The sequence below is a fragment of the Physeter macrocephalus genome, chromosome 6 (assembly GCF_002837175.3).
Source record: "Physeter macrocephalus isolate SW-GA chromosome 6, ASM283717v5, whole genome shotgun sequence".
In the NCBI taxonomy this organism is placed as follows: Eukaryota; Metazoa; Chordata; class Mammalia; order Artiodactyla; family Physeteridae; genus Physeter; species Physeter macrocephalus.
Genome location: NC_041219.1, coordinates 66,302,057 through 66,328,671, shown reverse-complemented (window position 1 = coordinate 66,328,671; position 26,615 = coordinate 66,302,057). Strand labels below are relative to the sequence as shown.

Here is a 26,615-nt window from a genome sequence, read left to right as displayed (position 1 = left end):
CCTGCGCGCCCGGAGCCTGTGCCCCGCAACGGGAGAGGCCACAACAGAGGGAGGCCCGCATACCACAAAAAAAAAAAAAAAAAAAAAAAAAGAAGACAAACTGAACATAGTGGTATCTATCAGAATTCCAACAAGCAGACCAAAGTGCTAAGTTTAGAAATATCTGTAGGTTTGATTATTGTAGTGATCAGAGGTATGGACACATATCAGTAATTTACAAATACTGTATTCCTGGTGCTATGCTAGATTCTGGGGATAAAACACTGTCAATGTCCTCAAAAATCAAGAAGTCAATGGGAAAGAAGTTCTCGAGAAAGAAATATAATGTAAATGTGTTGATAAAAATCTTATTGGCTATTATGTGAATATAGAGGAAGGGCACTTAACCCTGCTCGGAGTGGAAAGAGAGGAGGGGGTAAGGGAGAAATCCCTAGAGAAGGGTCCATGGATCCTAAAAGGTGAATAAGAATTACAGACACTAAGCCTGAGAGATGGGCAGTAGATGGTGAAGGGAAGACAGTAGATACATTGCAGGCAGGGAATAGTACTGATAAATGCACATAAGGTAAAAGCAGGACAGTGCATGGAAGAAACTATAACTCTTGTAGTGTTGCTGGAGCAACATTGTCAGTCAAGGAGTGGCAAGGGAAACAGTGGAAGGGGCTAAGTTGTATTGCTTGTCCTTAATTCTCTAGGTAGCGCTGAGTTATTGAAGAGTATGAGTGGGAGAGTGCCAGGTTCAGATTTACATTTTAGAAGGATCACACTTGTGGATTTTGGATTAGAGAATAAGAAAACTAAAGCCAAGGAAAAAAACATCTAAACCATTGTAACCTAGGAAGGAACTGTGGAACTAGGGCAGATGAGGTGGGGAATTGAGTGGACAGACATGAGTAACACATGGAGATAAGTTGGCAGAATATAGTGTGGACTGAATATGAGTAGCGAGAAAGAAGGAGGAGACAAGTGAAACAGCTCGGTGTATCTGGGGGCATGAACAGACATAAATAATTCAGGGAGTGAAAGCATTTTGAGAGGATGGTGAGCTCAGTTTGGGATGTGTTGTCTTTGAAGCTGTCTACAGAATATCCAGGTGAGAAGCTAGGCAGGCACGTGCTTATATTTGTCTGAAGCTTGTGGTGTAAAGGAGTCTGAACTAAAGATGCAGACTTAGAAGTGAACCTGCAAGATACTGTAAATTAAACCTTAGGAATGAATGAGACCCAGCAATTCCACTGCTGGGTATACACCTAAGATAAATGAAAACATATGTTCACACACAAATTTGTATATGAATGTTCACAGGAGCATTATTCTTAATAGCCAAAAGGTGGAAACAATCTAAATGCATATCAACTAATAAGTGGATAAAGTGTGGTATATCTATATAATGTAATATTATTCAACAATAAAAAAGAAATAAATACTATATATATATAGTACATATATATACTATATATATAGTATATAATACTATAAATATACTATACTATATATATATAAATACTATATATATATATATATATATATATATATGCTACAAAGTGGATGAATTTTGAAACATTATGCTAAGTAAAATAATCTAGCCACAAAAGAACACACATTGTATGATTCCATTTATGTGAAATGGGCAGAATAGGTGAATCTACAGAGACAGAAAGTGCATTAATAGTTGCTTAGAGTTGGGACTAGGAAGTGATAGCTAAAAGTTATGAGATTTCTTTATAAAAATGAAAATGCTCTAAAGGTGACGTTGGTGAGATTAGTTGCACATATCTGTGAAAATACTAGAAAGCACTGAATTGTACACTTTAAATGGGAGGACTGTATGGTATGTGAAGTATATCTCAATAAGGCTTTAAAGAAATTCTCTCAGGGAGAATACATCTGCTGAGAATAGCAATGGGCAGCAATGGAATCCTTGAGAACTGGCAACAGCGGGGACTAGCAGAAGAAGAGGAGTCCGGAAAGAAGACAGAGAAAGAATAATCAGAGAGAGTGTGAAGAGAAACCTAGGACAGCAACAGAGGGGACGAGTGTTCTGTAGGGGAAGAGACAGTGCCAAAAATTGCAGAGAGAGGGCTAGTATGAAGAGGAATGAGAACAAGCACTGGATTTGGCAACTAGAAATTAGCAGGTTGCCTGACAATAGTTCAGTGTGGTGAGGACAAATAAACCAAAATATAGTGAATTTAGACATGAATGAGAAGATGAAAAAGTAGAGAAACATAAAACAAAACAAGAGCAACATTAAAACAGCTCTGCTCTTAGGGCTTAAATTATGAGTCACTCTACTAGACTGTATACAGAGAGAGGGAGGAAGTTGAGGGAGTTGAGGGTTGACGGAATCATATAACAATTTGTCTCCGTGTCTGAACTCAGATCTACTTCACTCTATCCACTGCTTCCAGTCAGCAGCACAGCATGAAAAAAACAAGACTGACTTGAAGGAATCAAGTTCTGTAACATATATCCCTTATCATACTGCGGTGGCAACAGTGTGGCAGTTTAATTGTGCATCTAATATAGGCAGTCAGCAAAGTACAGACCTGAAAGAAGTTGGACAGGCATAGTACTGTACAATTCTTTCATTGCACGTAGGTGAAAATAGCAGGTTAAATGACTTGTTCACAGTCATAAAGTTTACTGTTAAAGAGCTAAGACTAGACTCCAGATTTCCTAACTCTCAGCCTGACCTCTTTCCCTTGAGACCCATCCTGACTCCTTAACAACACTGGTTGCAGAACTTGCTTCTAATTTCCTTACCATCTCATAACCTTTAGGTTGAAAATTCTGCTCTAAATTTAGCTGTGTGTAATTAGAGTGGTGCTGGTTATTAAGGCTTTTAACTTTAATACCTTAGTAACTCCTATTTTATTTTGTATATTTCATCATCAATTAAAAACATCTGAGACGTTTCCCTCTATGTCTATACCATTTGAAATTATTTTGTAAAAGCAGATAATTTAACGTTTTTGCATACTGTTGAATTATTTCCATGCCTTCTCTCCTTTTTTTGTAAGATAAATTCTGTCATGGCTCCAGGTCTCTGCTTTGAAATCTATGCTGCTGTCGAATGCTCGAAACTTTGCTTCAGATTCCACTTCCAAGATCTGTGCTCCTAAAGCAGCTGTTCCCTTCATCTGAGAAGAATCTAGGCGAGTTTCATCTGATAGTCTCCCTTACATCCTCCACCCCACCGCTGCTGCTAAAGGCACAGACACTCAGAAATTTACATCCACAAAGCTCTGGCAGTGGTCAAACTTGGAAGATTTTGGTTAAGCTCAGGTGGTTTGGATCTGGCAAGAAATAGTCTGATAAGAAATGCACTCATCCTCTCAAAGAAAGTAGCTGTCCTGTTATGAGGAAACATCTGCTAATCAGTAAGCCGTCAATGCTGAGTGTTAGGATGTTGTGCCGAGATCCACCCTGAACAACCACTCTTTTTTATCATCATGTCCATGGATTCGAAGTGGATCTTTGGCTACTGTCTGGGGGGGGGGACATCCTCCATCCTTCAGAGTGAAAGCCACATTTTTATTAGTGTTATTTTTCTTTACCGTTTTTAACATCTTGCTGTCCAATTTGCTAAACTTTGTCCCTCACACCCCTCACCCCAAACCTGGAAATTTTACGAACCTCCGGACTGCACTAGTTCCCTCTAGTGTAGTGATCCTCACTGAAGGCAAATTCACCCCTAGAGATCATCTGACAATATTTGGAGGCATTTTTGATTATCAGAACTGGGGAAGTGCTACTGGCACCTAGTGGGTAAAAGTCAAAGATGCTGCCAAGTATCCTACAATGCATAGGACAGTCCCCACAACAAAGACTTATCCTGTCCAAAATGTCAATAGTACCAAGGTTGAAAAATCCTGTTCTACAGAATGCTGCCCAGTTTTCCCTATGGAGATGGAAAGTCCATATTCCCTGCATTGCCATGTATGGGAGTGTCCATGCTTCAGGTATCTGATGAATCTGATCACTTATAATCATGAAAAAATGAGGAAAGTGAGAAAAAAATCCTCTGAGTAGAAAGGACTGAAGCCTGGAATCATTAACCACCTTTCCTTCATGATTACAAACAGCAGAAAGTAGAGAGCCTTTAAGGAAAAAGAAAGGATTTTTGTTTGCAGTTTCTCCCCCACTATCCAGCTAATTGCTAGTCATTTAGGAAACACACAACAAAAGAAATTTTAAGGAAACATGACACAATGAAGAGGCAGGTGTGAATAAGGTGCCAAGTTAATAATATATACTAATGACTGTTTTTAGACAATGGAAAGAAAAATGAATATGTATAATGAGTAGATTCATGGCAACACTCCATCCCTCTCCTTCATGATTGTGTTTGATAGAGAATGGCTTGAAATTGCTATTATGTAAGCTGAGAGAAAAGTGCTTTGAGAATACTAAATACAAAATAAAAGCAATAGAGATCTTACAAATCCCAGAAGGCTGGAGAAAGAGAAGACTATTAAAATGTGTGATCCTGGAAGAAAAGTGTTTCTGTAATTGACAACAAGCTACTTATCAACCAATACTTGCTGTGTGTACTTTAATCTCATAACCTGACACTTACCTGCAGGGTCACTGGGGATGGCTGACTTATATCCCACACTCCTGGAGCTATCAGTTCTTTGGGAGGCTCACTCTGTAATGTTGTGCTGAATAACATAGACCTGAGAATTGATTTGCTGCAAAAGACAACACATATAGACAGGCAGAAGTCATTTCAAAAGGGAAGCTATTATTATCTATAAATTTCTTTTGGAGTATAAACATAATCAGCTATTTCAGTAGCTTCATTCAGTAGCTAGAAGATAAATACAATATTCCTCAAGCCTAGGTACTGATTAGTGGTTCATTTCTAATATACTGCCTGCATGGCTATGTCCATAGGCACCTACATTTATTTTCCACCTAAGAAAATTGCTTCCACAATGGTTTCTAACAGGTAGCATTTACTCTTAATTTCCAACAATGTTGATTACAAGATGGGACTAAGAATCTCAAATTTATATTCTTGGAGTTATGACTCCCTTAAATCAATAAAGATGTTAACTCTTAAGCACATTTTTTTGCTCCAGGGTGACTAAATTCCTTGGGCATCTGTAAAGATATGAGCTCTAAACTTATAGAATCAAAATAGTTGTGGGACTTCATAGAGGAAATGATTCTTTAAGCATAAATAGAAAGATTATTCATATTTTGAATATTTAAAACTATGCTGTAAATTACCATAGTAAATGAGAGTGAATACAGGAAAGACTTTAGACAAGAAGAATTCATGGATACTTTTAACAGCTTCAGTAACATCCAGATCCACAGAGGCTTATAGGAATTAAAAAAAACAAGCTACACCTGGCTTGTATATATGAATAAGATTATTGGTAAAATGTTCCACGATCACTAAGAACAGTCTTTGATCAACATACCAAATTAAAACTGTAGAACTTAAAGTCAAAAAAATTAAGTTTATAAAGAACTTTAAAGCAAAGTAAGCCTCTTTGAAATAACATAGAATTCTACCTTGCCATTTAATGGACAAATATGCAAAATACGAAGGAAAAAATCCAACAAATAAAGTTTTTAAATCCTGAGGCTTCCTGAGGCTTGGCTTCTTTATTTTTCATATCTAAAGAGATTGTTAAAACGTATCTGCCCAAGGGATATATTTTAAACATTTATAATTTTAAACATTACTGGGCAGATATCTTTATACATCCCAATAATATTCTTTTAGCAGAATGAATTTTGAGTCATTTTTTTTCCCTTTGTTCTATTCCCTCCTCATCTGGAGAAAGTTATTTTTGTTTGTTTTGTTTTTTTGGTATAACAGTAGAAGGGACCAGTATTAGCAAGCTAAAAGTTAACTCAATAAGGTAAAGATTAGAAAATTATGATTGTGATTTTCTCTTTTACTTTTCAGAGTATATAACCTTGCCCTAAATGGTCTGAAGCATCCATCCTCTTGGGAAAAGTTTTGGCCTAATTTCAGCCAGAATGCGAAAAGAAGGTCTAACACTAAGTTAGGAGGGCTCAGATGTTAATGTCCTCCACAGTATTTACAGAAAATATTCCCATCCACAGAAGAATCAACAGGAGTGAGGACGGAGGGTGTGGCATATTGGAAGGGGAATGTGGCAAAAGAAAAAGCCACGACTTTCTGGCAATTTGATATTGTGGGAAGCAGAAGACAGAGAAAGAGGGACAGAGTGAGTATGGTAGACAGAGGTATCCCAATTTCCCCCTCTTCTGCCTATAGGAAGACCCATGGGGAGGAGTGTTAGATAAGTGAGCATAGCCTAATGATGAGGGCAGGGGGGACTCTATTCTGTACCCCAAGCTTCAGATCCTGGAAGAAAGTCACCTATTGAACTGCTCTTGTACCAACTTGTGGAGTGACCTTAAACTTCGGGCCATGTGACACACAGGCAAAAGGAACTCCTGTGTTTAGCTTTATTGGGTCTTTTTTGGTTTCTGTACAGAAGAGATGGCGTCTAGGCACAGCTAAAGATATCTGTGTGAGGGTGTTTTCATAAAGGGGGTCACATGGTGGGGACAAAGGGGCTCTGTAATAAGGGCATCTGATTGAATCACCTGAGCTGAGGTCAGCTGGATGTCCCATATGGGTCTATGGTGCCTGCGAGAGCCCAAGTCACCCAGGGAGTGCCAGTAAGCCCTGGTGAAGCTGGGAGAGCACCAATCACAAGCTACACAAGATATAACAAATAACCACCAGCTTAAAAATGCCTTTGATTTGGATATCATAAGTAACTAGTTCAAATAATCTGTTTCTTTTCTGATCCTTTGTATCCAGATATCCTCTTAGAAAGAGAAGGTGTCAGGAAGCTATCTGAGTGACTGAGCATTTTATCCGAAGGAGGGAGACTGCATAATTCTAAAAGGACTATTTAAATTATTGAATTGACTAATTTTTTGTAATTGATGGAAAGTTTTTTTCTTCTCATTAGTTACAGGGTAGGAGCTCATGAGGAAAAGTGTGATATATTAAGTGCATTTTTCTTCACATTTAAGTTGTGTAATGAGTTATATTTATGGCCTTACTATATTTATACGTCTTGGCCATATTTCACTCTGAAAATCTGAATGACCTAAGCTGATTCCTACAAAAATGAAGGGACTCATTTCTCTCCTTTGATGGAGTCTGGATCAACAGTCACCCTGGCCTTAACCCCGAGGCATACAGGGCAGAGTGAAGTCAGAACTCTTGATTCAAGTATGTGTATGAAAGGATGTATCAAGCAATAGGGCATAGAGAGAATGAACTTCTAGCTGTCCAACTAAGATTGATATAATACATACTTTAAGGCAATTTGGGGGAAAGGATGTTTGGCACCATTCTTTGGGTTCTCTGTGTGTTGGATATTAGCTAATTTATATTCTGATAAGGGACTATATCTAAACATCTTTTTCGATACTGTAAGCACGATGGGGACTAAATTTCCATAGACTTCTGTGAATAGAAAACACGAGGATAAGGAAGATGATTAGTGGAATTAAGATGTCAAAAGGATGCATCTAAGAGTGTTGATGGTCTCAGAAAGAGGATGAAAATGGAAACTTTTAATACCCAAGTTGGTGGGGTTCACCAGTAGTTTTTTTTTTTTTTTTTTTTTGGAGTATAATTGCTTTACAATGTTGTCTTAGTTTCTGCTGTACCATGAAGTGAATCAGCTATATGTATACCTATATCCCCTCCCTCTTGGACCTCCCTCCCACCACCCTGCCCCCCATTCCCACTCATCTAGGTCATCACAGAGCACCGAGCTGAGCTTCCTGTGATTACAATGCTGTGAAAAGGTTTATTAAGTCAGTTAAAATTAAGCAAACAAACAAAAACATGGCAAAAGCAAAACATGCCAGAAACAGTTTCATATAGTGGAAAGAGCACCAGACGTTATATCAGGACATCTGTACCCTGTCTTCATTAACTAGCCTTAATTACCTTAAGTTCTTTGAGCTTCTGCACAAAATCAGTGGTTTTCAAGAGTTTTATATTTGTTTTCATATGGCTTTGTGGTTGGGGGAGTAGACTTTAGAAAGGTGTTGAGGAGACGGTAAATAGATTTGACTCCAGAATTTCAAATGCCACCCTGCCCCCCCGCCCCATCTAGCATGTATATAGACTGTTCTTTGATCTTACACGTGGAGATTTTGAATAAGATGTCATTAGAAAAGGACCACGCTGATAAATATAGCATTTCTATTCTTAAGGATCCTTTTAATTTCAATATTGTACAAATTCCTATGCCTAGAAAAACCAAACCAAAATCTGTGGCACCAGAACAGATGGGTTGATTTACCCTCTCTGGGTCCCTGTTTCCTCAGACAATACAAAAGTGGCTTGAATACATTAATTATTGTCAGTTTTAGTTATAGGATTCTATACATCCGTGGCTTGGCATTCTGGAACCAGCACTTCCAGAAGATCTCATCCTGTAAAACTCTTTGGGACTCTGACTCTCATAGGTCTAACAGGTTTCATGCCCAAGAGCAGAGCCCAGGTAAGGCTGAGACAGGCAGTGAGGTTTTCACAGTGCATTCATGGAGCAGGGCATGGCACATAAGGGCAGGAAGGGAGGCAGCTTGATGCAGTAACACGTGTGGAGAGGAGAGAAGTCAGCCCTTCATTCTGGTTCTTGTTCTATTCCTAAGTAGCCTAGTGACCTCTAGTCAGCCCCTTTAACCTTCATTCATCATAAAAATCTTCCATATAAATGAGATATTTGAATTAGTTGAGCTCTGAGGGTCTTTCTTGTACAGGATGGAAGAATGATAAGGAATTTTCATCCACAACTTGCTTCTATTATTTGATTTTAAGGATATACCTGAAATGATCATTTATAGTGGGATCAGGGTTGGCTACTCAGACAACAGTCTAAGGAATAAAATTTTATTAAGATTAAGATTTATTTAGGCCTCTTTTGAAATTCCACAAAAGTTTCTGATTTTCCTGGGCTTTAACGCATTTCAGGAGCTCTGAAAATACCGATGCCTGGGCCCCTCCACAGACCAGTTAAATTAGAATCTTTGGGAACACATGGGTTTATTTTTAAATCTCCCCAGGAGATTCTATTGTTCAATAAAGGTTGAGAATCTCTGCACTGGAGGAGTTTACCACAATTTAGAAATGCTAAGTAACCACCATACTATTTCTTTTGAATTTAAGTAGGGAAGGTAGGTCATAGAAATTATTGAGGTGAGAATAACACTTTCTTACTGCAGTGTGGAGGCATTGTGAATATAGATATGGTATAAGTCCTATCTGCAAAGGAGAGGATTATAAAACTTTTGTGGGCAAAATTTTACCATTTGTTTTTGAAACATAATTTTTTAATAGGGTTGAAGGTGAATTTGTGTGCTTGAAAATGTTGAAGTTTATTTTTATTTGTACACACTCTCGATGCAGCTATAACCAATACATCTGAGTTTAATCTTCATCTTCTGAAACCCACTTCTGGAAACCACAAAGAGATAGGAAACCTTTCATTCTGCATATTTTCAGGTTGTGTGTTATCTTGGAAAAAATAGAGACATAAATGCTCATTATAGCTCCACATGGCTGGGTATGAGAAATTCAAGCTGTAATAAATGATAGATTCAATACCAAATATTTATGGGCAGGGGTCATTCCGTGAAAGAAAATGAAATTAAGTGACTTATTTGCTGTGATCTGGAAATATCTCCATCAAATAAATTGGGTTAGAATCTCTGTAACTCAAAGCAATGAGCATAGTGGGAGTTATTACATCTCCCCAACCGGCCCACATGATGGATTTCTGATGTCTTAAAAAGATCTGGATTTCTTTAAGTTGTTTAGCCCAGGAGAGAGGCAGATTTTCTGATTTTCATAAGAAATAGTCTTTTGGAAATACATTTACAAATCCTTATTGAAGCTCTCTTTGAAGTAAGTTGTGTTTCTGTGATGTCTCATCATCCACAATTTTGCCACTTTCTCTTAGGAAAACCATTTAGTATCAGTCCCAGATGGCATTTCTTAAAAAGGCCCACTGTCCATGATCACTCGCATATAAAATGTTTACCAGAGGTTAAGTGACAGATGACAAAACAACATGGAGGCAGTGTTTCACTATCATAACCATGTAGAAAAAAGCTTTGAAGAGTAGCTTGAAAGACAAAAATATTCCAAACTTTTTATATGTTTAACATTTTTTGATTACCTGTTATGTGAAAAGTAGTATGTTAGATGATGAGCAGGCATAAAATGAATTAAATTCTTTTTCAGTGAATAGCTGGAAATATATTCTACAAACATGCTAGATCTTACAAATACTACAGTTGAAACTTTAAAGAAACTCATTCATGAGATGGAAGGGCACCTGCATAGCTGCTCCTAGTGAGAAAGTAATGAAAGTTCTTAGCCCACAAATCAGATTTTTGAAATATCTGCTAACAGCAGTTGGAACTCCTTTTAGGGCTGAACTGCTTCTTATAGACTTTTGAAATTTTATTTCATTCTAAATCTCCTACAGAGATTGATATTTTTTCCAATTCGATATTTTTTTCCAATTCAATTTAATAAACAAACCTGTACTGATTGCCTATTTATAAGAGGTACCATGTTAGATGATAGAAATTACAAAGAAAATACATTCCCTGTCCTCATACATGTGGAAATTGCCTATAACATGAAAACTAATAAAAGAGACACACACACACACACACACCATGTCATAATTAACCTAATAAAAAATGATTTAAAAAATGTATCACAGTTGCTTTGATGATAATTTATTTAGACTGACTAAATGTGGGAACTAAAAGCTGATGAATTTTCCTAACATTTTTATATTACCAAATCTTTCTAAAAGAGCAGGGGCAGAAACATCCTTTATAATAATATTAAAATAACAATATAGGTTCTATTACTTCGAAAGTCATGTATTTTACAATTTGATTCTAAAGCAAGTCTTGCCATGGAAAAGTAACTAAGATGTATTATTTAAAATATTTTTTCCTTAATAACACTGAAAAATCATGTAATTGACCTTATCAACTATTCTAAGTATTAATAATTCCAAATCCTTATGGTTAAATCACCAGTTAATTTTTCAATGGCAATTAGTTCTGATAGAATATCAGAACTCCTATTTGGCTTAGTTTTCTGAAAAATATCCTCTAAAAGTTGACATATATTTCTTCTTGTCAATAAAAGGTCAGTAAACCAATTACATTGAATAATTTTACTCAGCAGAATTTCATGACTTATATTGTTTCTAAATGACAGTACTGATCTAAATCATTCTGAATTAGTAATTCCAGAGAGACTGGCTGGTCACATAAGGAAAAGAAATTGAGATTGGTCATGCCAATACCTTTTCATGACCCAGTTGACAAGCTGAGCATGAGGCCTGTTTCTAAAGCCACTTCTACATTTTGCTTTTCAGTCCTGCTTTCAATAGGCATGATTTACATTGAGTTACCTCAATTTTAGAATAAAATGTCTTCTTGATTTTCTCATTATGCCATATATGGCTCACTATCCAATTCCAAGGAGGTTTTTATTGAGATGGAAGTTTTATTAATCACAAATGATATACTTACTGTTTTGGAAACAGTGGAAGACAAGTCCAGGCCAATAAATCTGCATTGTTCGTTGCACAGGTAATCCCAAACAGTTTTATAGTGAGCATGGATTCCCTTGGAAGTGACTTTATTTCAAGAGGAAAATTGATTCTTAAAATAAAAGAAAGAAGTAGGTTATCTACCCAATTGCAACGATGTTTTCATAAATATTTCCTTGTAATATGTTATGTGAAAGAAATATTTTAACTATTTGAATCGACGCATCATCTTAAATTTTGTGTTGTATCTTGTAAAAATAGAAATATAGCAGAAGTACATAGAGTAATGAGATTGATTACTCTATGGGGATTGCTATAATTTTGATATATAAGCTGATTTTTTAAAATTACAATAACTTGAGCATAATAAAAGAATGATTAACATTGTCTTAGGGAATGGGGGGAGGGCAGGAAATAACTCATAATGGGTCTTAAAGAGTAAGTTGGTTACAATCAGATGGATATTTGGAAAAGGATATTCCAAGAAGAGAAAAGTGCATAGACAAGGGCATATATGCATGTAGCTGAGGAGTGGTGAGCGGCTCATTGTGGCTAGAACACAGAATGTAGTCAAGTTGATCTGGAAAGTTATGGAGGATGCAATTAGAAAGACAGGTGGTTGCCAGGATGTTTAAGAACTCTGTATGCTAGGCAAAGGGATCTGAGATTTTTCCTAATGGCAAAAGGAAATGTTTAAATGAGACAGCTAAAAGCATAGAGAGTTGTTTATAATTTTAAATGTGGACTATTCTGGGTGATAATGAGATTCCAGGAATTTGGGGGCTGATTGCTGAGATGTAAGAGACAATACAATTCCTGTATATGTCAAGGTGAATCAAACTCAGATCCTGGATGGATTGTAGATATGGACCAAAAAAAGTGGCTAAGGATAAACACAAGATTGTTAATAGTGGAAAAAAACTTGAATTTGGGCATTGAATCCATCAATATATATGAGACTGCCTAGAAGGTTATAAATGATACTGTAAGATTGGGAGGGGTACACCTGGGTGGTAGAAGTATCTAAGAAGAAAGGGCTTTTGACAGAAAGTTGAGAGTGTGATCTGAGGTCCCTAATCATGGACAGGAAGAAGAATACAAGAGCCTCAAGAGAAGTATGGGGCTTACATGAGACAAGAAGACATTTTTCAAAAAGTTGAGATGGGGGGGAATATGTTTACTAGAAGATGAGAATGCTATGAAGAAATGGGAAAATTGGAACAGACGTTAGCATGTAGGGGAAGATTAATGGGAACTGATTCACCAAGCAATGGGAAGAAGTAAAAGGAAAGTGACTGGAAGAGCAAATGGGCAGTGTGTATTGGATGATACCTGATGCCTTTAGGTATGAGGAGTATGAACAGAATCCACTGGCCTTATAATTCCCAGCTGAACTTTGAAGTCAAGTTGTTTTAGCAGTGGGTGATTATTAGAGGACTGATTGTGACCAAAGTCTATTATCCAATTGGAAAGTGCTTACTGGGGTTGGCCCAGGTGAGGCCTCAGGTAGTATCGAGTGTCTTCTCACACAAGAAGTTGGCTGTCTAATCTGGATATGGGGAGCAGTCCTTACTCAGGGTGTAAAATAAGACTTTGGTGTGTGGCTAGGCAGCATTCAGCCTTAGGAATGAGGAGGAGTTAATTCAGCCCAAAATCATAACTGATTTTGAGGAAGTACGCATCTCTCCCCTCAACATACTGTTCTCTGAGATGGAGAGGTCCAGACCCAGGTGGTAGTAAGACATCTAACAAAAGGTAAGACAGAAGGGCTATTTTAGAGTTTGAATGGATAACTAATATTTGACTAACAGCATATTAGTGGAATAGGACAATGAAGAATTAAAGATGAATTCCAGGCTTCCAGATTATGTTGTTGTGGATTACCTTTAACAGATAGAAAACACAGAGGAGGAGCGTGGGGTAGGGGATATATGTGTGCTTTAGGGCCTGATTTCATTGAGTTAATAATAACTCAGAGATGTCAATATGTAAGCTATGAGTGGAGAAGATGAATCAGAGGTTTGGATTTGCACATATGTGCATTCAAATATTGGCCCCATGACTGAACAAGATGTTCTTTGGGTGATGAATTTAACCTTTCTAAGCCTTGTTCTTCTTATCCATAAATGGAACGAATATTACACACCACAGTACGTGGCAAATGGCAGGCTGTATATCAGCCTTATATTCAGTATTCTATCAACAATGTAATAACTTATATTAGCCATTGTAGACAGATAAAATATAATTCTAGTTAAAAGTAAGGAAGGGAAATAAAGACTAGAGTAAAAAAAATTTATTTTTCAAGATTAGTGAAATTTAGACTATTGAAAATTAAATTATTACACATTTAGATATCCAAAACTAAAAGTCTCTTTTCTTTCATATTCCTTCATGGTCATAATATTCATTCAATGTAATGTGAACTTATTTCTCAGCTTAAAAGAAGCTCTGAATCTCAACATAAAATGTTGATGATTCTGTGGAATGCACAGTAATTTCTTGAATATTCTTTTACCTGTAATTGACTTTCTATTCAGTTTTCATATTGCTGTGGTAGGATGGAAGCTATAATTTCACTTTATTTCTCACATAATCTGGAAAGTTCTTTTTCCCATTGAGTCTGGCTTCTTCATGTATAACTTCACTTATTAGCGAGCTTTTCATATCAAGAATGGCAAAAAATTCGATAAGTTACAGTGGATAGTTACTTCCAATCTCCATTCTGTCATTTTTATTAATAAAGATAAATTCTTCTAGGGTAAGAATATATGCTTTACAAATAGTTATTTATTCATTTCTTGAATAGATATGGATTTTTGAAGCCAGAATAATGTCAGAGTCACTGAGAAATCTTTTTTTATTAACTTCTACATGGCTGTTGAAAAATCAAAGGAATGAACTTTTACACAAAAAAAGGAAGAAAAATACTTTAAGAGACAATTCAATAAGTGAAGTCAGATTGCTTCTTTATATCCAAGCTGTTGGCACAGACCTCAAGTTTTAACCATATGTTTGCCTTACTCTGCTGTTTAAAAATGAGTAAACACTAAAATTTTTCTTAAACATTCTTTTCTTCTATATGAGACAGCTTTTCTAAAATCAGAATAAGTTTTTGATAGTGAAAATGGAAGATTTTAAAAGTCACATTGTAGAGAACTCCCTTATTAACACTAATATAAAATAACAGACCATTGTAAGGACTTTGACTTTTATCTGAGTGAAAAAGGGAGCCATTGCAGGATTATAAAACAGAAGAATGATGTGGCCTGACTTACATTTTAAAAGAGGTTACTTTAACTGCTGTGTGAGAAGGATTCTAAAGGTGCAAGAGAAGTAGGGTGACTATAACAAGGCTATTGTAGGAATACAGGGGAGATATGATGGTGGCCTAGACCAGTGAAAGTGATGAGAAGTAATGTTCTGGAAATATTTTAAGGAGAGAGACAGTAGGTTCCTGGACATCGGGTTCTGAGAGAAGGAAATTCAGGCTAAGGATTTGACCTGAACAACCGATACTGGAAATGATCATCCAGAGTGGCCATCCATGGGTGGAAGAAGTTTCGAGTATAAGATCAAGATTTTAGTTTTAGACATGTTGAGTGAGTATGTGTGAAGTTTGTGACTGATGCCTGTGTTGGAGATATAAATTTGGGAGTTGTTGGCATATAGATGGCATTTAAAGCTATGTGACTATAAGAGAAAACTAAGGAGTAAAGATAGATACAACAGAAGAGGCTTTAGGGTTAAGACTATGATCAGTCTGGGAGAAGAAAAGAATATGGAGAAGGAATGCCCAGTGAGGGAGGAGAAAAGCTTAAAGAATGTGGGAGCCAGCTCCTACCAGATCATGTAAGATGAAGACTGAGAAACAAACATCAGATTTAGCTTTGCAGGTCATGAGTGACTCTAATGGTCAATTTCAGTGGAGCAGAGAAGATGAAAGCCTGAATGGAGAATGCATGAGAGCAGAGGAAAAAAATGGAAGAACGTGAATACAGACAACTCTTCGGAAGGGTTTTGCTGCAAAGTAGAGGGAAAAAAAGTCATGGCTGCTGTTGAAAAAATGAAGCAGAGTTTTGTTTTTTTTTCAAATTTAAGATGTGAGAACTATTTGTAGAATATAAATACTCAGCCCAAGATTTTATATGTTGTAAGAAACAGTATGAAAATCACAGTAAAAACCTCAGCTTTGGAGTCAGAGTGGGTCTGAGCACTAGCTCTGCCACTTACTGGTTGTGGGACCTGGGGCAAGTTAATTAAGCTTCATAAACATTAATATTCTGATCTGTAAAATGGAGACGACAGTATCTGTTCTGGATTTTTGTTATTAAGTTTAGATGAGATAATATATTTGGGGGGTATACTCTGATGACTGGAATATAATAAGCGGTCAAAATCTATGTAACATATTATTGTTAAACGAAGTTTCTGTCCTTAAGTTTACAGTCTAGTAATAAAATGTATGATCAACTGTAGAGTAATGGGTACATGTTAATAAAATATATAAAGAATGCTACCGGCCAAGCACCTAGAAAACTGGTAAATAAATATTTTTAATGGAAATAAAATGAAAGGAACTCTGGGTTAAAGTAACTAACTCTTGAGAGAATCAAAGAAACTCTCACAGGAAAGATAACAATCATGCACTCTCTTTTTTAAATTTATTTTTTAAATTTTTTACTTATATTTTATTTTATTTTCTATTTTTATTTTTTTAACATCTTTATTGGAGTATAATTGCTTTACAATGGTGTGTTAGTTTCTGCTTTATAACAAAGTGAATCAGCTATACATATACATATGTCCCCATATCTCCTCCCTCTTGGAGATCAGCTCGGTGCTTTGTGACCACCTACAGGGGTGGAATAGGGAGGATGGGAGAGAAACACTCATGCACTCTTGAAGGAAGAGAAGAAAAGTATACCAATGAAGTTATTCCAACAACACTAACGATTTTCAATTTATTTTGAGATTTTTTTCTTTGACTTTAGAATTAGTAGATTTTTCCCTTGAATTGTTTAAATAATAGCACATATCTGTCAGTTGAAAATGAATATGACTTTTTGAAACAACCAGGAATAAGTTTTAATTAAGTCAGAAGAATAATTCTAGTAATTGAGCTGGTTAATGCATTTTTGAGGAATCACTTATTATACAAAATTCATTCACTTGCCAAGCTATACTTCCTGGACTCTTACTCTGTCTGGTGCTGCTTTAGCTGCTAGGGATAAAATTTTAAAATTTTAAAATAAAAAAATAAAAATCTTTGTATCCTTTAGCAGAAGCAAACAGAAATGTAAACAAACACATTCAGTAAGAGACCATAAGACAGTACTTTGAGGTTCAGACCAAATGAAAAAAGAAAAGGTGGCCAATTTTTAAAGAATGATACAGGAAAGGGTTTATAGAGAAGGTGGAGAGTGTTCTGGAAGATAATTAGGAGTTCCCAAAGTAGGCAGTGAAGACACTGTTCTCCTGACAGATGGATGACTCCTAGCAGAGGTGAGATTTCTCAGTTCATAGGGTAAGTAGATCAAATGCAGAGAGTGGCTGGGTGCATGGGCAGACAGTGGGGCTAACTCCAGAGATGAAAGTGCAGAGATAGGCAGGGACCAAACCACAGAGGGCCTTGTGTGTTATGCTAAATTACTTGTATTTTACCTTACAGGAATTGGGGAGCCACTAAAGAATTTTATAAGCAGAAATGATTCTGTGCAATGGAAGGGGATTTTGTAATTGAAGTTCAGGTTTTCAAGAAGAGATAAAGGTTGTCACAGTCCTAGAAGAAGGAGGATTTGCTTTGGAGTATGTAAGAATTGAGGAACACATGTTATGTCTCAGGACTCAGTCTCCATTGATTGTGGTAACACTAAGAGTGGGATAGATGGTACTATTCTAACACCATCTTCAGAGTCCCAGAGATTTTGGCTCATATATATCAATAGGACAGTACAATATTGGGAGTCAAATCATCTCCTAAGAAAGCCTGACCTTCTGAAAGGGCTGATGGATAGTAGGCTGGGGAGTTTTCTTCTATGTGTGGTGGGAAGAAAATCGGCTCTCAGCGGATCAGTGGAGAGCCCAGAGAAAAGGACAGCAGAGCAGTGTCACGGGAATAGCAAGGAAAAGCAATGGTAACCATATAAAAGCCATAGAGGGCGCCTAGGAGCCCCCTGAGATTCTGAGTACAGCAAAGGCTTGAGGTGGGAGGCAGAGAAGAAGAGGAAGGCGTGGATAGTGTCAAGAAGGTACTCTTCCTTCTTGATTTAATAAATCTCTATAAAATGACAAAGTAGGAATTGCTTACCCCAAATTAGGTGACAGTCTACACAACGCATAGATAATTACTGTTCAAAAACTTGATTGTTTAAACAAATTTATAACTGGCTTTTGGGGAAAAATGGAGATTACATATGTTATTAGGTGATTTCTTTCTTTGTTATATCTGGAATCTACCTCCCTCTAACCCCAAGTAGAGGGTATTCCTTTTATCCACAGTCTGTGAATGATTAATAATTCTCCCTTTCCCAATTTCCCTCTTTGAGCAGTTCAACACACGTAAATTGGAAGCTTATCTAGATTTTTAAATGGACCTTTAATCTGCTGAATTGAAATCAGTTATCTATTATGCCTAGCGTATTTATCACATCACTGAATCAAATCAACTGGCAACATTTAAAAAAAAATCATACCCCTCACTTAAGAAAAGGGGGAAAAAAAACCCTGATCTTTATTAGACAAATGATCCTGCCAGAATAAGGATTAAACTTACGTTTCGTTCCAGTTGACCAAGAAAAAAAACAATTTTTTGACTGGAATATTTCTGCAGTTTCTCACTTGGCACAGTTTCCTTCCAGCATATGTAAGCCAACAGGAAAAAGAAAATGCTTTATACCTAAAAAGAAACAACATTGATTCAATAAGCTGAACGCTATAAAGGAACCAGTTTTCTATATGGGTCAATTGTTTTTATAGTTAAAAGTCAAATGAAATGATCAAGTGCTATTTGCTTGTATAGAGTGTACTTTAAAAATTACTAAGAATTTATGTTTCGTGACTTCAGCAAGATTGCAGAATAAGAAGCCCTAGACCCTCCTTTCCCCCTGGAGACACCAATTCAATTTCCTTTGCGAGAAATCCAGAAACATGTTAAAAGGCTCTTGCAACACAGGCAAGTGCAAAACCAGCCACATAAAAATCAGTAGGAAAATTCATGGCACTCATTTTCCAGAGCTCCTCCTCACAGCAGAGTGTTGTGGGATCAGGAGGAAACTCCCAACTCCCAGCTTCTCCCTTGGCTGGGAAAGAGAAGACTAGAACATATGCCTAACATTCAGACTTTTTAGGGGTCTATCCAAGGGACTGGTTTCTCTCTTGCTGAATCTAAGTGCAGAATAGGAATGGGTGCCAGTTTGGAGGACTCTGAGAACAAAGGCAATGGTCTGAACTAGCACAAACTCACTCACCACTTCCCCCCAGCTCAGTGCAAAATGAATAGGAGAAAACCCCCAACTCCCAGCTTCTCCCTTGGGAAAGATTTGGATTGTGATTCCAATGTTGCAGCTCTTTTGGGGGGTGCTGCCTGAGGGACTGGTTTCTGTCTCAGAATGCTGACAGGGTATGATATACTCTAGATGCCGGGGGACAATGGACTTAAGAGAACAAAGAAGAGCTGGGAGGCTTGCTGCCACTCCAGAGGATATGTGGGGCAGCAGACAGAGGTTGATGCAGATTGATGGTCTCTGCATTGGCAGGAAGAGAGGGGAGCAGGGAAAGTGTAGTGTGCATCCAACATTTTGGCTTTTTCAGGGGGCTGTATGAGGAACTGGTTTATGTCTTATGCAACAGAGCACTGATGGGACCTGGCATATTCTGGATGCCTGGGAGCAGCTGAGAACAAAAAAGAGGTGGGCAGCTTATGGAGCACCAAAGAACCAGCAGTACCACAGGTCAACCCTAGATGAAACAAGAAATTTAACATTTTGAAGAAAGAAGAAATTTGGGAATTTACACACAGAAGCCCAGGGAATATGCATCTACAGAAAAGATTTGAAAGGCCCCCCAAATCTCTAGCTGGACTGATTGGTAACATTCTTCCCCTGTATGAAACCACTCCATAAAGACCGGGAGAGGTAGCTGTTTTTTTCAAATGCTCAAATCCCAATACAAAGTAAAACAAGGTATACGAAGAAAGAGGAAAACATGGCCCAAGCAAAGGAACAAAATCAATCTCCAGAAACTAATCTTAAAGAAATGGAAGTACATGAACTACATGACAAAGAATTTTATATATAACAAAATGAGAACATCAAGAAAGAGATAAACATTATTAAAAAGAACCACACGGAAATTTTGGAGCTGAAGAATACAATAACTGAATTGAAAAAAATCAGTAGAGAGGTTCAAGGGCAGACTTGATCAAGCAGAAGAAAAATATCAGTGAGCTCAAAGATAGGTATTTGAAGTTATTCAGTTAGGGAAATAAAAAGAAAATAAATGAAGAGTAAAGAAAGTCTAAGGAAGTTATAGGACACACATGACAAATATACACATTATATGAGTCCCAGGAGGAAACGACTGAAAGAGGCAGAAAGCTGATATGAAGAAATAATGGCTGAAAACATTAATTGTGGGGAAGGAAGTGGACACTCAGTTTCAAGAAGCCCAACAGACCAAACTAGGATGAGCCCAAAGAAGACCACACTAAAACGCATTAAAATCAAACATCAAGAGTCAAAGACAGAGAATTTTGAAAGCAGCAAGAGAAAAGTGATCTGCCACATAAAAGAGATCTCATCAGTTTTTCAGCAGATTTCTCAGCAGAAACCTTAAAGGCCAGATGGAGTGGAAATGATATATTCAAAGTTCTGAAAGAAAAAAATATAATTATATCTGGCAAAGCTGTCCTTCAAAAATGAAGGAGAAATAAATACATCCTCAGGTAAAAAGCTGAGGGAGTTCATCGGCACTAGACCTGACTTACATGAAATGCTAAAGGGAGTCCTTCAAGTTGAAATGAAAGGATGCTAGACAGCAACATGAAAGCATTTGAAAGTATAAAAGCTTACTGGTAAAGGAAAATATACAGACAAATACAGAATACTGTAAGACTGTAATGGTGGTACATGAACAACTTTTAACTCTGGATAGAATATAATGGACAAAGTATGGAAAAACTTTAATTATAAAAATATATAAAATGTAAGAAGATGCTATTTGTGATATCAGTAACATAAAGTGTGGTGAGGGGAGAAGAGCAGAGTTTTTGTATCTGATTGAAGTTGTTATCAGCTTAAAACAGTGTTTTAAATATAAGATGTTTTATGTGAGGCCCATGGTCACCACAAAGAAAACACCTACCTATAGAAGATAAACAAAAGAAAATAATAAAGGAATTGAAGTATGCCATTACAAAAACTCAAAAGAACACAAAGGGAAATGGCAAGAGAGGAAAAGAGGGACAAAAATGCTACAAGATAGAAAACAATGAAAAAATGGCAATAGAAAATCCTTCCCTATCATTAATTACATTAAATATACATTGAATTCTACAATCAGAAGACATAGCATAACTGAATGAATTAGAAAATAAGACCCAACCATATGCTGTCTACAAGAGATGTACTTTAGATTTAAGGACACACCTGAAAGTGAAAGGACAGAAAAAGATATTCTATGTAAATGGTAATCAAAAGAGAGCAGCAGTGGTTAAAACTGTCACAACTGACAAGGACATTATATAATGATACAGGGGTCAACTCATCAAGAGGATACAACAGTTGTAAATATACATGCACCCCAAATTGAAGCAAATATATTAAGCAAACATTAACAGAATGAAAAGGAGAAATAGACAACAAAAATAATAACAGAAGATCTCAATGCTGGTTATAATGAATAAAACAAACAGACATAAGCCTAATAAAGAAACAGAGGGTTTGAATAATACTATAGCCCAAATGAACCTAACAAATATTTATAGAACATTCCACCCAAGCTTAGGGCAATACACATTCTTCTCAAGTGCACATGGATCACAAAATTGGTCACAAAACAAGTCTTAACAAATGTGAGAAAACTGAAATCATGCCAAGTATATTTTCTGAACACAATAAAATAAAAGTAGAAATCAGTAGCAGAAAGAAAATTGGAAAATTCTCAAATTAATGGGAATTAACACTTTTTAGTTTCTCTTTTATTGAAATATAGTTGTACAATATTATGTTAGTTACAGGTGTAATATATAATGATCTGATATTTGCATACATTATGAAATGATGACCATGATAAGTTGAGTAACCATCTGTATGGGTAACAAAGTTATTACAATGTTATTGATCATATTCCTTATGCTGTATAGTACATCCCAGTGACTTATTTATTATATAACTGGAGGCTTATGCCACTTAACCCCCTCACTATTTCACCCCCCATCCCCACCCCTCCCTTCTGGCAACCACTTGTTCTCTGAGAGTCTGTTTTCATTTTGTTTTGTTTTGTTTTTTAGATTCCACATAAGTGAGATGAATAAGTAAATGAATACTTTTGAACAACTAATGGGTCAAACAGAAATCAAAAAGGAAATTAGAAAATATCTTAAGCCATGAAAATGAACACACACCATACCAAAACTTAGGAGATACAGCAAAAGCAGTACTAAAAAAAGAAGTTTAAAGCAATAAATGCCTACATTAAAAGAAGAAAGATCAAATCAAAACTACAATGAGGTATCTCCTCACACCAATCAGAATGGCCATCACCAAAAAATCTACAAACAATAAGTGCTGGAGAGGGTGTGGAGAAAAGGGAATATTGTTGGGCATGTAAATTGGCACAGCCACTATGGAGAACAGTATGGAAGTTCCTTAAAAAATTAAAAATAGAGCTATCATATTATCCTGCAATCCCACTCCTAGGCATATATCCAGACAAAACCATAATTTGAAAAGATACATGCACCCCAGTGTTCATTGCAGCAATGTTTACAATAGCCAGGACATGGAAGCAACCTAAATTGACAAGAGTTGACAGATGAATGGATAAAGAAGATGTGGTACACATATACAACGAATATTACTCAGCCGTAAAAAAGAACGAAATAATGCCATTTGCAGCAACATGGATGGATTTAGAGATTGTCATACTGAGTGAAGTAAGTCAGACAGAGAAAGACAGATATCATATGATATCGCTTATATGTGGAATCTAAAAAAATGGTACAAATGAACTTATTTACAAAACAGAAATAGAGTCACAGATGTAGAAAACAAACTTATGGTTACCGGGGGGAAAGCTGGGGCGGGGAAGGATAAATTGGGAGATTGAGATTGGCATATACACACTACTATATATAAAATAGATAACTAATAAGGACCTGCTGTATAGCACAGGGAACTCTTGTCAATACTCTGTAATGACCTATGGGAAAATAATCTAAAAAAGAGTGGATATACATACATGTATAATTCATTCACTTTGCTGTACAGCAGAAACTAACAAACCATTATAAATCAACTATACTTCAATAAAATTTTTTTAAAGGCTTAAAAAAAGAAAGATCACAATAACCTAAATTTATACTCAAAGAACTAGAAAAAGAACAAACTCAGCCCAAAGCTAAAAGAAGAAAGAAAATAATAAAGATTATGTGAAATAAATAAAACAGAGACTAGAAAAACAATAGAAAAAATAAACAGAACTAAATTTCCCACCATATATAAATACTGAATACATGCTCTATGCATACAGCTCTATCTGTATTTATCTGGCTACATAGTTTTTCCACATGAATTAAAATTAATAAGGATATAGTAATGATTTAAAAATTATGAGAACATTCATTAGAGTGGCAATTTGTTAGATTATACATCAGCCTCTTAAAATTCTTCATAAAATTAAGAAAAAGCATAAGACAATTTTCCCATGGGTTTTAAAGAAATGCATATGTGAGACAGATAGATGATAGAGTTTTTCTTTTTTACATATGAACGTAAAATTTCCTTTATAATTAACTCTATAAATATTTGTACAGTTGTTATTTGCAAAAATACAGTCCAAGATAAAATTATTTCTCTTTTTTCTAAAATTGTTTCTTTTAGCCTCTCTTTGAGATGCTAAATGCAGTGGGTACAATGAATCCATTAGAAAATTACTATTCTCTTATCAACTTTAATTGATTTAATCAGTATTTTCTTATAGATTTAATCCATAAGGAATTTAAAATTATTATAATATTACTCTAATTATGTTATTCAAGAAAATACTATATAACAGAGTCAACCTAAAATCTGGCAATGTTCCATGCATAAATGTGGTTAATTTCTATTGTAACTCAAATAACTCTTGGCTAATTCCCACTTTATCAATGTACTAATCTCGCAAAATATTTACTGCTCACAACTTGATAGGGGTCAAAGTGACTTTTTTTCTATTTTTAAATACTCTCCATCACCCTGTATGAGTGTGTGCTATCTTGCTCTGTGTTAACTGGCATTAGTCATTTAAACTCAAACATAAAAAATGAAAAATTTAGGGCAATCACTAAGTAGGATGAGCATTTTCTGTTTCCATAATGATACATGGACAACATGCAGTTATTTTTAATATGGAGAATGGGAGAAGACTTGAGGGAAAAGGAATGTGCACTGGAAATAAAGTTGTAAATGATTTTAAGAATATGGATAAATCCATTCTGATTAAATTTCAAAATAAAATATTTGCTCCTGCAAATAAGAACAAGGCAAATTATACTCAATCAGAAGCTACACAAAATTAATTAACCCTTTTGCAAAAAACTCATCATTTCTTACCTGTGCACCCAGGTCTCCGGAATATTGTGAGCTGCATACACTGTGAAGCTAAGGCAGGAATGGAGCCCCAGATTTACACAGGCAACACTATGCACAGGTGCATTTAGAGGCTGGAAATCTGCATAAAAGCTGCTGCAATAGATATCAATTAGGTGGTAGATGGAGGTGGAGAGTTCAGTTGTCACTCTTTCTATCAAACCTAGGTGGGGAAAGGGATATAGAAATCAGGTCATCTGTGAAGGGCAATATTTATCATAAAACCATCTGTTACAACTTTGAAAATTTTTATAACAAAATTTAAAGAAAATTTATTTTAAATGACCCTCTACCAACTGAAGCCAATTAGCCATCTGTGCCTCTGTATGCAGCCTGGGTTAGCTGCTAGTAGTATAGATAGTTAATAAGCTTTCATATCTTTAGTTGCAGAAATTTGGGAAGCACAACCTGTAATCACAAATCAGAGTTTTGGGTTATTAATTTGGCATTCTGATCAACTGTAATTTGCATTATTTTTTTTAGATTATTATTATTGTTTAGAATTTTCAGACAAGGAACATGTTATCTACACAGCTTATAAGTACTTTAAACAAACTCCATCTAAAGAATTAATCATAATAAGTTTGATTATGCTATGATGTTTGCCATTAACTGAACACTAATCATATACATTGTGCTGCTATAAAAAGAGAATGGTATTAGTACATGGCTGGGATCTGAAATAAGTTTAAAGTGAAAGATTTATGATATTTACTACATTTCTTCAGTTTTACCATTAGTTATTTAAAGGGAGTCTATTGATTGTTCCCAGAAGTGACTTGTCATGAAGGAAAAAAAAATGAAGAAAATTGTTTAAGTACAGAGGCCAGGAGTTTCCAAGCGTCTGCTAAATGAAGGCATGCCAATTTACTGTAGAGCAAATGAAAAGTGTCCCTTAATCATCGAATTTAAGGTACATTTTTCTGAGAATGGTGTTCTCTCTCCCAATAGACACTTTGCTGGAAAAACTCCTCTCTGAGGGGAAGGAAGCAGAAGAGGCTGATGAAATGGACCAGGCAGAACTGGTGGACACTGATCCAAATCAGGAAAGATGGCGCCATGACAATGGAGAAGGTTATGAGGATGATAAACGTCATCCTGGGGTAGGATTCACTGTCAGACTCTTAATGGGGCCAGTGAATAACACTCACTGCTGGTATTTTGTATGCAGTAGTGAATGAGTGAAGGCCGATAATCATAATACGCTCACGACTTGTAATTATTTTTAATATTCAACTACAATGTTTTAGAAGTTAAATGAATAATCTCAAATATAAAAATTATATTTTAAAATTATTTTTTTAACCTAGAAGAGGAAAATCTTTGACACATATTTAAGTGACAAAGGGTCTTAGGTGACTGTATAAAGCCAAGTGTCATGAATGGAAGCTCTGGTGCCCTCTTGCCCCTGAGTCACCCGTGCCTGACTTTGCTGACGAAGTCTCGAGGGTCGGGGGTCGCAAGGCTCCTGTGGTCATGACCAAGACCCCTTGATACATCAGGCCTCGTCCAATCCCCCCAAAAAGGCCTCCTTAAACCCCACAGGTGCGTCTTGATAGATGAGAGTGAAGCAGAAAACCCTGCCAAAGATACGACCTGAACGTTCCCTTTTCCATCCTGGGCCAGAAATATGTACTGATAGGCCGAATTTTAGATATTTCTACTTTTCCGCCGCCTTGTCCTGGAGAAATGAAACGAAACGGCAGTACAGCCCATGCGGGGAAGTCAGAGGGGAGAAACCGTGTCATCGGCGGCTCCCACGCAGGTAGCTGGGCGCCGGGCTGAGGAGGAGAGCGGCCCCTCGAGGAGGTCCTCAGAGGGAGACACTTCGTCCGGAGGCCTGAAGCCCATGTCCCCGAGCGTCCGGACAGCTCCTCGGCCTTCGGGCGGAACCACCGGGTGGGTGATGTGGCCGAGGCGGTGGGATGGGCGGGGCCCGCCTGTGGAGGGAACGGCCGCGCCCGCTCCAGGTGTAGCCGCTTAAGATGCTCGCCGTCTGCCCGTGGATGCAGCTCCAGAAGTCGGCCTGCATCCGAGCTCAGTCTCGTGATTCCGCACAGCCTCCGTTTCTCGCGAGACCTGGGCGGGTCGGCTTCAACGGGCCGCCTTCCCCCCAGCAGGGCTGTGCTGACCTTCCAGACGCCTGGCAGGTGTT

General features: G+C 36.8%; 1 protein-coding gene across 2 annotated transcripts in view; it reads right to left on the bottom strand.

The window, feature by feature from the left end:
• Nucleotides 1-26,615, bottom strand: part of PIK3C2G (phosphatidylinositol-4-phosphate 3-kinase catalytic subunit type 2 gamma) — a 370,041-nt gene that overhangs the window by 260,117 nt on the left and 83,309 nt on the right. For both annotated transcript variants that reach the window (XM_024129228.1, XM_007126978.3), the window contains 4 exons: nt 24,425-24,623; nt 18,388-18,510; nt 11,593-11,724; nt 4,583-4,697 (listed from right to left, as the gene is read on the bottom strand). In XM_024129228.1, the coding sequence (XP_023984996.1) occupies nt 4,583-4,697; nt 11,593-11,724; nt 18,388-18,510; nt 24,425-24,623 (569 nt within the window). The remainder of the gene's footprint in view (nt 1-4,582; nt 4,698-11,592; nt 11,725-18,387; nt 18,511-24,424; nt 24,624-26,615) is intronic.